At 36.7% G+C, this 13393-nt stretch overlaps 1 protein-coding gene across 4 annotated transcripts in view; it reads left to right on the forward strand.

Annotated features, from left to right (window-relative positions):
• The window catches only part of METTL8 (methyltransferase 8, tRNA N3-cytidine), a 176702-nt gene that overhangs the window by 33654 nt on the left and 129655 nt on the right, over positions 1-13393 (forward strand). For all 4 annotated transcript variants that reach the window (XR_003612358.2, XM_088021640.1, XM_028123646.2 and 1 more), the window contains exon 3: positions 2701-2855. Coding sequence is in view for 3 of the 4 variants with exons in the window: in XM_088021640.1 (XP_087877766.1) it covers positions 2701-2855 (155 nt within the window). In the remaining variant the exon portion in view is untranslated. The remainder of the gene's footprint in view (positions 1-2700; positions 2856-13393) is intronic.

The raw sequence follows: 13393 nt of genomic DNA on the forward strand, positions 1-13393 counted from the left end.
TAAATATGCCATCCTAATATTTGTTTTCTTACTGTCCTTTTTGGTTTTAGTTCCTCTGTGCTTCCTTTCCTGCCTTCTTTTGGGTGATTGGAATATTTTTAGCTATACTTACTTGTTTTATTTCAAATAAAAATACTACTTCATACAGTTTCACTATGCAAATAATATCTTAATTAAACTTATATTCAAGTTAGGGTATGCCAAAAGAGTTAAGAGAGGGTACATAAAGAGAGTGGAAGAATCTGGTGGCAGAAATCAACTTTCTGTACCAGAATTCTGTTTGGGGTTGACCCTGCTCATCTTTTCTTTTCCCATCACAAAATGGAACCATGACCTAGTAGACATTAAGCTAACATGATAGTCATAACATCTCATTTGCCTCCACCATTTAGCAGAGAAGGAACAACAAACAAGAAACAAGAGATCTGCACTAGCTATTGAGTGTTTCATTTTTCATCACACACTTTTAAATCATTGTAATAGATGTAACTGGGTTGCTGCCTATATACTGTCACACTCTTCTGTCACTTCCTTCTTCTACACTGTAAGGATCTTATGAGCCACCCTGAAAAATATGAAGTAGTTTCCTTCTAATTAAATTTATGTCAGATAAGTATCATTTTTGTATTATCAATCAATTAATTCACAAGCAGCTTGGTGCTGCCCTCAGAAGCTTGCAATTTAGTTGAGAAGACATTTATATAATTTTATGCTGTATTTTTCTATACTGTATTTATTATATAAATGTATCATATTTATATACTAAAAAAGACAAGGAGGAGTGCAAGGCTGTGTGTGATTGTTACAGATAATAAATAAATGAGGTAAGATGTTTTTGTTAGAAAAACAGCTGCCTAAACAGCTGCCTATGGAGATTTTTGATCATTTATAGTGAGAGAAACTCGTATCTTCTTTTTCCCTGTCTTCCTCTTCTCTATATGGATAGATATAGATAAGTATCACATGACTATTTGGAGTTTAAAATTTCATTTTGATTTGGCTTTCCTGGGTGGAAAACATTTACTTCATTTTACACTTTTGAGCATGAATTGTCTCTCTTTCTAGTATAATCAGTTTCTACTCTTCAGCATACAGATATTATGAATAATATTCAGTGCAGAAAGAGCTCTAAAAATAATTGTGCAGGTAGGGTTTTGTTAAGAGTCTTACATGGAACACAGGCAGGAGATAAGAACAAAGGCACATCAGAGGAAAGGGAGTGGTAGGCAGAGCATTTAATCTCATCTGCCTCCACCAAAGAGCTTGCATTTAGCAGAGAAGGAACAACAAACAAGAAACAGGAGATCTGCACTAGGTATTGAGTGTTTCGTTTCTCATCACTATTAGTCACATTTGAATGGAACCATTACGGTCTTTTTGGTGTATAATTAAGCCTTTTTTTTTTTCCTCCAAAAGGAAAATCTTGAATTTTATGTTTAAAAACACAGTGAGATGTTTTTGACATTCTGCAGTTCATTTTGGAAATCACCATCTTAAAATCCATTGCCTTTCAGTAAGTTGGTAAAGGATGTACAGTACATGTCATTTTTACACAAAATAGTACCTTAGATAGTCTCCAGTGTGTATAATATATACACACCTTTTAGCATCTGTTTCTACCAGGCAGCTTGCAGCCTTAGGCTGAATGTTGTGATGAACAACTGAATGGGGATGAAATGCTAAGCAGTCTTACAATGGATTTTTATTAGAAAAAGTAAGCTCTTCAGAGCTTCTTATTGATACTTTTCCATAAAGATGGTAAGCCAACATATTTGTACATAATTAAGGTGACATACTCTTTAAATGTTTAAGTTCTTCCAGAAATGGGGATGAACTTGACTAACCAACTGATGATTCTCCTCTTGAGCTAGGATTGTATATTTTTTGTACAGGGAAATCTATTTTTACAAATGTATTACTAACTATTCTTACAAATACATGTATACAGGGTTGTTAGAATTAAGAATTGCTGGGATCATATCTTCAGTATTTACTTATTATTTGACTAAATTTCATTCTATTCAGCTCAGCCCAGAGAAGGAGATTTAATAGATTTGTTTTCTTATTCTGCTGCTACTATACTTGGGTTTTTGGTCTAGTGGTCATAAAATATTCCCAAGAAATATCTTCACTTAGAATTCCCAAAACAAAATAATAAAATCACTTAAAAAAACTTTTAATACGCAAAATTCAGATTCTAGGCTGACATGCTTTGACTATGTGATAAAAATTAAATGAACAAATACCAAACAAAGCAAAGTTGGCCAAAGCTGTGACTTATGAGGAATGTCAGCCAATGGTACACACTCTAAATATTCTTTTTCCTTCTCTTGGCCTGAAAATACTTCAGGACAGAAGCTATCATGCCCAACTTTCATTTAAAAATGTTTAGTTTTTAGGGTGCCTGGGTGGCTCAGTCTTTAAGCGTCTGCCTTCAGCTCAGGTCATGATCTCAGGGTCCTGGGATCGAGCCCCGCGTCAGGCTCCCTGCTTCTCCCTCTCCCACTCCCCCTGCTTGTGTTCCCTCTCTTGCTGTGTCTCTCTCTGTCAAATAAATAAATAAATCTTTAAAAAAAATAAAAATGTTTAGTTTTCCTGTCTTTTCTCAGGTTGTAAACCTTTTGGACCAGTTTTTGGCTATTTGATAAATAATACACTGTATAATCCATATTGACTAATTAATCATTTGTAACTTTCCAGGTACTGACTAAGATGTATGTGATTTGGAGGAATTCTGTTTCCTGTCTAAGGATAAGAAAGGTGCTACGTAGATTCCAAAGTGGTAATCACCCAGTTGTTCCTCTGGGATCAAGGATTTTAACGGACCCAGCCAAAGTTTTTGAACACAACATGTGGTGAGTTATGTTCGACGTCTAATGTTATGTATGTATCTGAAACATTAACAGTGGTATTATTTTCATTTAGAGCCAAGAAGGGATTTTTAAAGTTAACCAGTGTTGTTGAGGTCCAAAAGACAGGGTAACTGATCCTAACTTAAATGTTGCCAATTCTGAATTTCTTTGCAAATGAAATTGATAAAATGACTCTTCCCAAGTGCTTTCCTCAGCTTTGGGGTTCTTGCAGACCCTCCCTGCTCACCTCTGGTCCTGGTTTGTCAGCATATTTTGGGAAGGGAGGCTCTTTTCTAGATAGAGTCCTCCTCCTGCCCTGCAGGCCCTTCCACCTTTTACAAGTACTTGTCCATCAGCAAATGTGTATTCAGTACCTGCTGCTTACTGAGACCAAGGAAAATACACTGGTATGACCCTAGTCTATGCTTTCAGGAAATCTGTCCTCTATTTGGAAAGATAGATATTTATAGGAAAAGTTGAAAATTAGCAATGCATGGCAGCAAATTGTAAGGGCGCAATGTGTTCTTATAAGGCATGTACACTGTATATCTTATAAGAACAACTTAACAGAGGCGCCTGGGTGGCTCAGTCGTTAAGCGTCTGCCTTCGGCTCAGGTCATGATCCCGGGGTCCTGGGATCGAGCTCCGCATCAGACTCCCTGCTCCACGGGAAGCCTGCTTCTCCCTCTCCCACTCCCCCTGCTTGTGTTCCCTCTCTCGCCATGTCTCTCTCTGTCAAATAAGTAAAATCTTAAAAAAAAAAAAAAAAGAACAACTCAACAGTGCAGAACCACTTCTGTTTTGACATAGGAAGATTTCTTTTTTTTTCTTTTTTCAGTTTCCACTTTCTTGACATATAATTGATACATAAAGGAAAATTTCTTTAGGTGGAGAAATTGGGATCAGGATTATTTATTCTGTCTTCAGTATATAGTACAGTGCCTGACACATAAATATTTGTGAAGTAATGACTTGGATAGTTAAGGCTAGAGTAAGGGCATTCTTGGTGGGTAGAAAGTCATAAGACACAGAGATAAAGAAGTATAAGGCATATGCAGAGGACCATGAACAGGATAGGTTGCCTAAAATAAAGACTTTCCTAGGAAATTTATAAATGATAAAGTTGGAATGATATAGGTCGGGTATGGGGGTGGGGACAAGATAGTGTGAATTCCTGAATTCGCAGCTAAAGTGGAAGGCATTATAGAGCCACTGAAGAGAAATGACATTATACATGGGCTGTTAAGTACTGTGTATGTATCTGGTGACAGTGTACTAACTAGACAGATCAGCAGGTAGAACTAGAAGCAGGAAAGTGTCAATGAGAGAGATTTTGAAGGAAGAATAAATAGAACTTGGGATGCTTTTGTAGAAAGGAAAAGGAAACATTTGGCTATGAAATTTTGATCCTAGATGACTAATGGAAACTTATTAATTAGTTCCACATTATACAATATGTGGCCACTAGCGAGATGTGGTTCTTGAGCACTTGAAACCTGATTAGTCTGAATTGAGATGTGCTGTATCATTTTGAAGACTTAGTACAGGCTCTCTCAGCCTTAGTGCCATCTTCTTGGAAACCTCTGCACCACCATTAGAGCCAAGTGGAGGAAGAAGCAAGTGTGTAGGTGGAAGCATAAGAGAAGAAAGATGAGGCAGAGGTCCAAGTAGACATGAGCTTGTGCACCCATTGAAGCCACAGGAACAGAAATAAGGAAAGGCAGAGGCCAGGGATGCTGGCACCAATTATTGAACTGCATATCTACTTTCTAGAACATCCATCACCATCTGATCTCAAGGACCCCTTTGAGAGACCCACCTTGCTCAGACCAAAACATTCCCTTTTGGTCTTTTGCCCTGGACCTGTGACTTTCAAGACTAATCCTGTTTTCATTTGTGTGAATATAACACATGTACAATAAATCATCTCTTCTGTCTTAGCTGAAAAAAAAAAGACAGTACAAAAAGAAAAGGTAAAATACATTATTAACAATTTTTATACTGAACTGCATGTTGATATTATTTTGGACATACTGAATTAAAATATATTATTAAAATTTCATTTCTTTTAGTTTTTTTAAACATGGATACTAGAAGATTTTAAATTACATCTGTGGCTGACATTATACTTTGTCGGACAGTTGCTGAATTAAACTACTTTGCCTGCCATCACCAATATGGACAGTTGCAGTAGGCTGTGAGATCATTGCCAAGCAATTAAACCTCCACAGGAACTTCTGGTCCTAGACAAGCTATTTGTTTACCAATTTTTTATTCTTCATTAGCGTCTAGTGAGTTAGTCTGAGTTCTCTTTTTCTGTCTGCTACCATCAACTCTTTTGTTTAAGGTTCCTGCCTATCCATTTAAGTTCTGTTTTGTCATAGGCTCTCAGGGAAGCAAGGGTCCTCTGGGTCAATGCCCCTCAAGCACTGTGGGCTAGCTTTGGGACGCTGCACAGGAATCCCTTGGGGAGTTATTCCACTAGGTCTAGGAGGTATGGCCCAGGAATTTGTAATTTGAAAAAGCTCTTTTAGTAATTCTGTTGAGCAGCCAGGTTTAGGACCCTTTGATGTTTTTCAAACTTTCCTTTAGCAGTAGAATTCTTTTCCAAGTGAAGTCCTAACATGGAATCCCAATATTTAAAAGGTGAAAACAAACTTCATCTTAATGAAGCAAGTATAGAGGCCTGGGGCATCAATAGCTCCGCCTCCCATTTCTCCGCTCACCCTCTCGCTGTAGCAGCCTCATGGATTTTTAGGGTTCTGTTGATCAAAGTTTGAAAAACCTTAATCTAGTCTCAATAGCTGTCCTCCACAGCATACCCCCTGAAAGGTGTAGGTACAGCCTGTACCAGGATTCTGGTAGTGGACTCTCTCCAGAGGCAGATTCATATTGTAATTATAAAAATAATTTCCTCCAAACAAAGAGCAAAGTATTTGCCTCCTGTCATCTCCTTATGCACCTGTTGTTTTGTTGTTTTTTTGTTTTTGTTTTTTGGGGGGTATTTTGGGTTTTGTTTGTTTGTTTGCTTTCTTTAAAGAGAAGATTCGTAAGTTAAACTGAAAACCAGAAGACTGGTTGACTTTCCCCTTCCTTCAAGTCCAAAGTTCTATCTAAAAGTTCTGACTTCCTTATTTTCTCCTTTGTATTTAAGAAGAATGTTTCCTCTCTTGCTGAATTTTGATTTTTAAAAGATGTACCTGTCAGTTTTCTCTCAGAGATGTATAATTGTCTACAGTTTATTTTTCTGTTTAGCCTCTAGTTCAGTTAGTACTATTTCTATGTGACCCTCTTTTTAATAAAAATATTTTTGAGGAAAAAATAAAGGTATCCATTTTTTATTCAGTTTCTAATATCTTGAGAAAGAATTGCCCTCCAGATTCTGTATATTTGTGTTACTAGTATTTACATCTCCCTATAGTCTTATTTTTTAATAATTTAGTGAAGTGAATTTCACATAACATAAAAGTAACTGTTTTCAAGTGAAAACAGTTCAGTGGCATTAATTACATTCATGATTTTATGCAACTAGCACCTCTGTCTCGTTCCAAAATATTTCCATCAATCCCAAGTAAAGTCCCTTACCCATTAAGCATTTATCTTCATGCTCCCATTCCCCTGGCCCCTGGCAATCACCAGTCTGTGTGCTAGCTCCATGGATTCACCTCTTCTGGATATTTCATATAAAAGGGATCATACAGTATGTGACCTTTTGTGTCTGGCTTCTTTCACTTAGCATAATGTCTTGGAGGTTCATCCACATTGTAGCATGTGTAATTACTTCATTTCTTTTTATGACTGAATAATATCCTATTGTATGTATATACCACAACTGGTTTATCCGTTCATCCACTGAAGGACATTGGGGCTATTTCCACCTTTGGCTGTTGTGAATAGAGCTGCTGTGAACATGCATGTACATGTACCTGTTTGAGTCCTTGTTTTCAGTTCTTTGAGGTATATACCTAGGAATGGAATTTCAGGGTCATATGATAATTCTGTGTTAACTTTTTGAGGAATTTGCCAAGCTCTTTTCCACAGTGACCAAAACATTTTACATTCAGTTTACAGTCTTTTAATTATACTTAGCAAAATTTTTAATTTGGGGGGGCACTGACATGAAACTATATTCAGAATGCTTTTGAGACATGGCCCAGAGATCTGTCTATTTGAGCAAATTAGTTATTTGGAAAAATCATTCCTTATTTCACACTGTTCCTGGTTTATGTGTGTAGTAATTTTTCAGAAGATCTCTGAAATTTATAAGGAATAATAAGCACTTAGACAATTGTATGACTAAATCAGCTAGGCCAGTGGCTTTCAAGTTTTTTAGCATGATCCACAGTAAGAAGTACAGTTTACATCATGGACCAGTACATGTACACATAACATATGCACATATATGAAACAGGAACAAAAGCTTCTTGTACAGTTTTACCATGTGAGACGTTCACTGATCATTTCCATTGTTCTATTCTACTCCATTTCTGTTTCTTCCTCATTTTAAGTGTTGGTTAAATTTTTTTTTAAAGATTTTATTTATTTATTTGAGATAGCGAGAGATAGAGCACGAGCAGGGGAGAGAGGGAGAAGCAGGCTCCCTGCTGAGCAAGGGCTCAATCTCAGGATCCTGGAATCATGACCTAAGCTGAAGGCAGACACTTAACCAACTGAGCCACCTAGGTGCCCCTAAGTGTTGGTTGGATTAACGAAGCTGACTGCATGACTCACTAAAAGGATCGTGACCTTTAGTTTAAAAAAATACTGCGCTAAACCATTCTCTGTAGATCCAAGATAGGACTTGTATGCTGCAACATGACCTCCTATTATATAACCCATTTAAATAATAAACTGTTTACAGAATTCCAATACAGTTTACCTATCAAGGTATCTTTCTTATTATATGATCTGAATTTTCCTTATATGTATATTATCTGATTCCTCTTAACTTGTTTCGTACAGAGTTCTTTAATAGAGTTAATAAGTATTTTCGTTATCTGTCTCCATTATAACATTTGTCATGAGAAGTAGTCTAGATGTTGAGAGCACAGACTGACTAGTTGTCTAACCTTGGGAAGTTACTCTGTGCCTTGGTTTCTACATCTTTATTTTTATTTATGTATTTTTTTAAAGATTTTATTTATTTGTCAGAGAGAGAGAGCACAAACAGGAGGAGTGGTAGGCAGAGGGAGAAGCAGGCTCCCCGCTGAGCAAGGAGCCCGATGTAGGACCCAATCCTAGGACCCTAGGATCATGACCTGAGCCGAAGGCAGATGCTTAACCAACTGAGCCACCCAGGCATCCCAGTTTCTACATCTTTAAAATGGGATAATAATAGTATTATCTACCTCAAAGGGCTATTGTAATGATTAAATTAATATATAATATAAAATGTGTACACATAGTAAATAAGCAACACATAAGAATTAGCTATCATATTATTATTATCATTTTCTAACGTACTTGTTACTTATGTATCTGTTTTTTTGTCATTATTAAATTGTATGATGCTTTAGAGTCTTCTTAGTTTATATCTGTTTCATAGCTATATTCCCCATATAATACATACCCAATAAGTATGTTTGAATAAGTGGATGAATATGGAGAAATACAAGATCCAGTTCATATCTACTGGAAGTGTACAGCTAGACTGAGAGTTAATATAATGGCTAAATATGGGCTTCAAAATCCAAATAATCTGAATATGCATCCTGACTCTACCCCTTTCCAGCTATGTGAACTTGAGCAAGTTCCTTCATGGGTATTATGAGTGTGAAAGACAATAAATATTTAGGACTCTTAGTAGTAGTAAGTGTTCACTGAAATAAGTGTTCTTATATTTATTAGATGGAGAATTGAGATACAAACCAATGAATAAATAAACACTGTAGAGTATGCAAGGTCATACAGTGAAGGAGGTGAAGAACACAGGAATGAGCTTCAGAACAGGAAGAGATTCTTGAGATGAGGATGTAAGAAAAGTCAGTAAAACTTCATAGAGTAGGTGGAATTTAATCTGGACACTGAAGGTTGAGGAGTATTTGAATAGTGAAGACTGTTTGTTCTAGACAAATGGTAGCATGAGCATTTGAGAATACATGAGGTATATTCCAAAGCAAGCAAATGGACCAGCCCAACTGAAAGAGAAATTTCGTATTTTGAAAGCAGGTGAGTGATATGACAAAAGAAGTATTTTAGGAGAACTAGGCAGGCTCCATTGTTCAGGACACTTAGAATTAACCATCATTGAACATGAAGTGGTATCTTTTATCTCCAGGATATTTGTATATTGACATATACCCATCACTAGGTTAAGTTCTATGGAGGACTTAAGAGAGGAAATGATTACTGCTCCAAAGGAACTCCAGCCCATTTCACTAAGAAGCCTGGATCCTCCAGATAAAGATGGGAGGATGAATCTGAAAGACAAAGTGTTCCTCCTCCAACAAAAGGAATGAGAAATAGTAAAAGCAAGCAAGAACTACACCAACAGCAACCACAAAAGTCCATAAACATGGAAAATTAATATCAAGGAAAGAAATTGTAGATTCATGTGTCATTACTAATACTCATTAGCAGGTTGAGAAAGGTTTCTCAAAGGTTGAGGAAGAACCCTTGAAAATAAATGGCTTTGCCTGTGGCAGCAAAATTTAAGGTCTCAGCAGAGCAAGAAAAATGCTGAGGTTCACCATTTTCCATGGTTCCATGCTGAATTGAGAGAACTATCCCAAGCCTAAGGAATAGGAATAGGATACATCTCGGGGCACCTGGGGGGCTCAGTCGTTAAGCATCTGCCTTCGGCTCAGGTCATGGTCCCAGGGTCCTGGGATCGAGCCCCTCATCGGGCTCCCTGCTCAGCGGGAAGCCTGCTTCTCCCTCTCCCACTCCCCCTGCTTGTGTTCCCTCTCTCGCTGTGTCTTTCTCTGTCAAATATAAATAAAATCTTAAAAAAAAAAAGGAATATGATACATCTTAACTAGATAAGTGAAACTTAACATAGGACTTAATGAATATAAAAAAAAAAGAGAGAAAGAAAGGAAGGGAGGGAAGGTGGGAGGAGGAAGAGAAAGCAGATTCAGACCTTTATAAAGGTCCACCACCCTGTGGAATCTTCCCCTTCCCTCCCACCTCTACCACCCTCAGAATATAGGAAAGCAGAGGGGCGCCTGGGTGCTCAGTCAGTTAAGTGTCTGACTTCGGGTCAGTTCATGATCTCAGGGTCCTGGGATGGGCCTGCGCAGGGCTCCTACTCAGTGAGGAGTCTGCTTGTCCCTCTGCCCCTCCCGTCACTTGTGCTCTCTCTCTCAAATAAATAAAATCTTTCAAAAAAAAAAAAAAGAATATAGGAAAATGGAGAAAATATATAATACTGAGCCTTCAAATTAGAGTTTACAGAGAAAGATAAACAAGTCTCTGAGTAAGGTTGCGTGTCAAGAAAATTTATCTGCAGAAAAACAGAAAAGGAAAGAAGGAAGGAGGGAGAAAGAACATAGCATGCATTATAGATTAGTTTGCATTTTCCAATATTTTGTGTAAAGGGAATCACAATATATATTCTCTTTTTTCCTCTGGCCTCTTTCACTAAGTATAATTATTTTGAGATTTATCTGTGTTGTTGCATGTATCAATAATTTGCTCATTTTTATTGTTAATATAAAACTCATGAGAATATACAAAAAGCTCTCAAAATTCAATAAACAAACAGCCCAATAAAAATGGGTGAAGTATTTGAACAGACACTTCACCAAAGAAGATACACAGGTAATAAGCACATGAAAGGATGATCGATATCATTAATCATAAGGGAAGTGCAAATTAAAGTCACAATGAAATACTACTTACTACAAACTTATTAGAATAGCTAAAATTCAAAATACTATACTTGTATTCTGTTATAATTTACATTGTAGATATATATACAATATAACAATACAGGAGAGGATGTAGAGGAACTGGAACTTTCATACACTACTGGTGGGAATATTATATGGTTTAACCATGTTGGAAAACAGCTTGGCAGTTTCTTAAAAAATTAAACATAAGCGTGTAATATGATTCAGCCATTCCATTCCTGGATATTTACCTAAGAGAAAAGAAAGCGTATGTCCGTACAAATATTTATATGTGATTATTTATAGCAACTTTATTCTTAATAGCCAAATTTAGAAACAACCCAAATGCCCACGAACAAGTAAATGGACAAACTGTGTACTATCTGTGTAATAGAATACGACTAGTAATAAAAAGAAGTGAGCTATTGATAAACACAGCAGTATGGATGAATTTAAAAATAATTATGCTGAATGTCCACGATAGCCAAACTGTGGAAAGAGCCAAGATGTCCATCGACAGATGAATGGATAAAGAAGATGTGGTATATATACACAATGGAATATTATGCAGCCATCAAAAGGAATGAGATCTTGCCATTTGCAACGACGTGGATGGAACTGGAGGGTGTTATGCTGAGTGAAATAAGTCAATCAGAGAAAGACATGTATCATATGACCTCACTGATATGAGGAATTCTTAATCTCAGGAACAAACTGAGGGTTGCTGGAGTGGTTGGGGGTGGGAGGGATGGGGTGGCTGGGTGATGGACGTTGGGGAAGATATGTGCTACAGTGAGTGCTGTGAATTGTGTAAGACTGTTGAATCACAGATCTGAAACAAATAACGCAACATATTTTAAGAAAAAAGAAAAAGAAGAAGATAGCAGGAGAGGAAGAATGAAGGGGAGTAAGTCAGAGGGGGAGACGAACCAGGAGAGATGATAGACTCTGAAAAACAAACTGAGGTTTCTAGAGGGGAGGAGGGTAGGGGGATGGGTTAACCTGGTGATGGGTATTAAAGAGGGCACATTCTGCATGGAGCACTGGGTGTTATGAACAAACAATGAATCATGGAACACTACACCAAAACAAATTATGTAATATTTGGTGATTAACATAACAATAAAAAATTAAAAAAAATAATTATGCTGAGGAAAAGAAATTAAAAATAAAGAGTATGTATTATACTCTTAGTACTATATTAGAAAATGCAAACTAAAAATAGAGACCGGAAGCAGATCAGTGGTTGTCAGTGGAGTTGGGGGGTGGTGATAAGAAAGGGAGGCCTGGAGGGCGCCTGAGTGGCTCAGTTGTTAAGCATCTGCCTCTGGCTCAGGTCATGATCCCAGAGTCCTGGGATCGAGTTCCGCATTGGGCTCCCTGCTCTGCGGGAAGCCTGCTTCTCCCTCTTCTGCTCCCCCGCTTGTGTTCTCTCTCTTGCTGTCTCTCTCTCTCTCTCTCTCTCTGTGTGTCAAATAAATAAATAAAATCTTAAAAAAAAAAAGGAGGGACTAGAAAGGAGGAATTATAAAGGTGGGCAGGGAAACTTTTGAGGGTGATGGATATATTCATTATCTTGTTTGTGGTGATGGTTTCAAGAGTGTCTACATATGTCAGAACTTATCAAATTGTGCAGTTTAAATATGTGCTGTTTACTATATGTCATTATACCTCAATAAAACCATGAAAAATATGGTTACATCCATACATTGGAATATAATATCACAGTTAATAAAAATAAGAGAAATCCATGTATATTGATATCAAGAAATGGCTATGATATGTCATTAAACCAAAAGAGCAAGTTGCAGAAAAGTATCTTTAGTATGTCTCATTTTTATTAAGGAGTTCTTGTACATGTGCTACATGTATATACAAATCTTTGTTTTTATACGCATAGAGAAAGGTCTGGAAATGTCCACATCATACCGATAAGTGTTTATCTCAGGAATGGGCATGAGGATGAGAGAGAGTAGAGATTAAACTTTATATGCATTAGTACTGTTTGAATTTTTTTTTTTAAAGAATGCCCTCCATGTACCTATTCTCATCTCACTGTCTACCTGATAAATTCTTTATTCTTTAATAACTGATTACAACTCCTCATCTCATTAACAGTTTTGAGTTCTACCAAATCTTCTTCATCTTTATGTCTCCAGTTCACAGCTCAGTGCCTGAAAGATACAGGTTCTCAATAAATGTCTAATGAGAGAAATGGGTATTTCTTCCAGCAGCTATGATCTCTATTCCATTATATGCAGAAATGGGAAGGCATTGTTTCTTTCTGTGTGTCTTTTATAAGTCATTCATTCCTAAGTAAGAAACTGATATACTAATAAAAATAATCAGTGGAAATATTTATTTTAGCCGAAAAGAGAAGTGGGTAGCCAGGAGTCGTAAGTATAAGTATCAACAGTAGAAAAGATTTAAGTGAAATTAGTTAAATTATTAGCTGATATACCTATAACAACTATATTTCATCCATCTGAGGCTCACATTTGTTTCACTGATTAACATGTCTGAAATCATGATACATCTTACAATTGTAATTGGAGTGTTTTTTCCTTTCTTACTGGTACAGAAAATAATGATATCTTAGATTTGAAGAAATAGGATAATTATAATTACAAAGTACTTAATCTTAATTATATACCATTTTGAGAATTATAACTCTTATTTTACTAGTACAGAAACTGAGAGACACAAAAC

This window comes from Eumetopias jubatus, unplaced genomic scaffold (assembly GCF_037043125.1).
Source record: "Eumetopias jubatus isolate StellerSeaLion01/CBP00866 unplaced genomic scaffold, mEumJub1_p1.0 scaffold_3, whole genome shotgun sequence".
Lineage (NCBI taxonomy): Eukaryota > Metazoa > Chordata > Mammalia > Carnivora > Otariidae > Eumetopias > Eumetopias jubatus.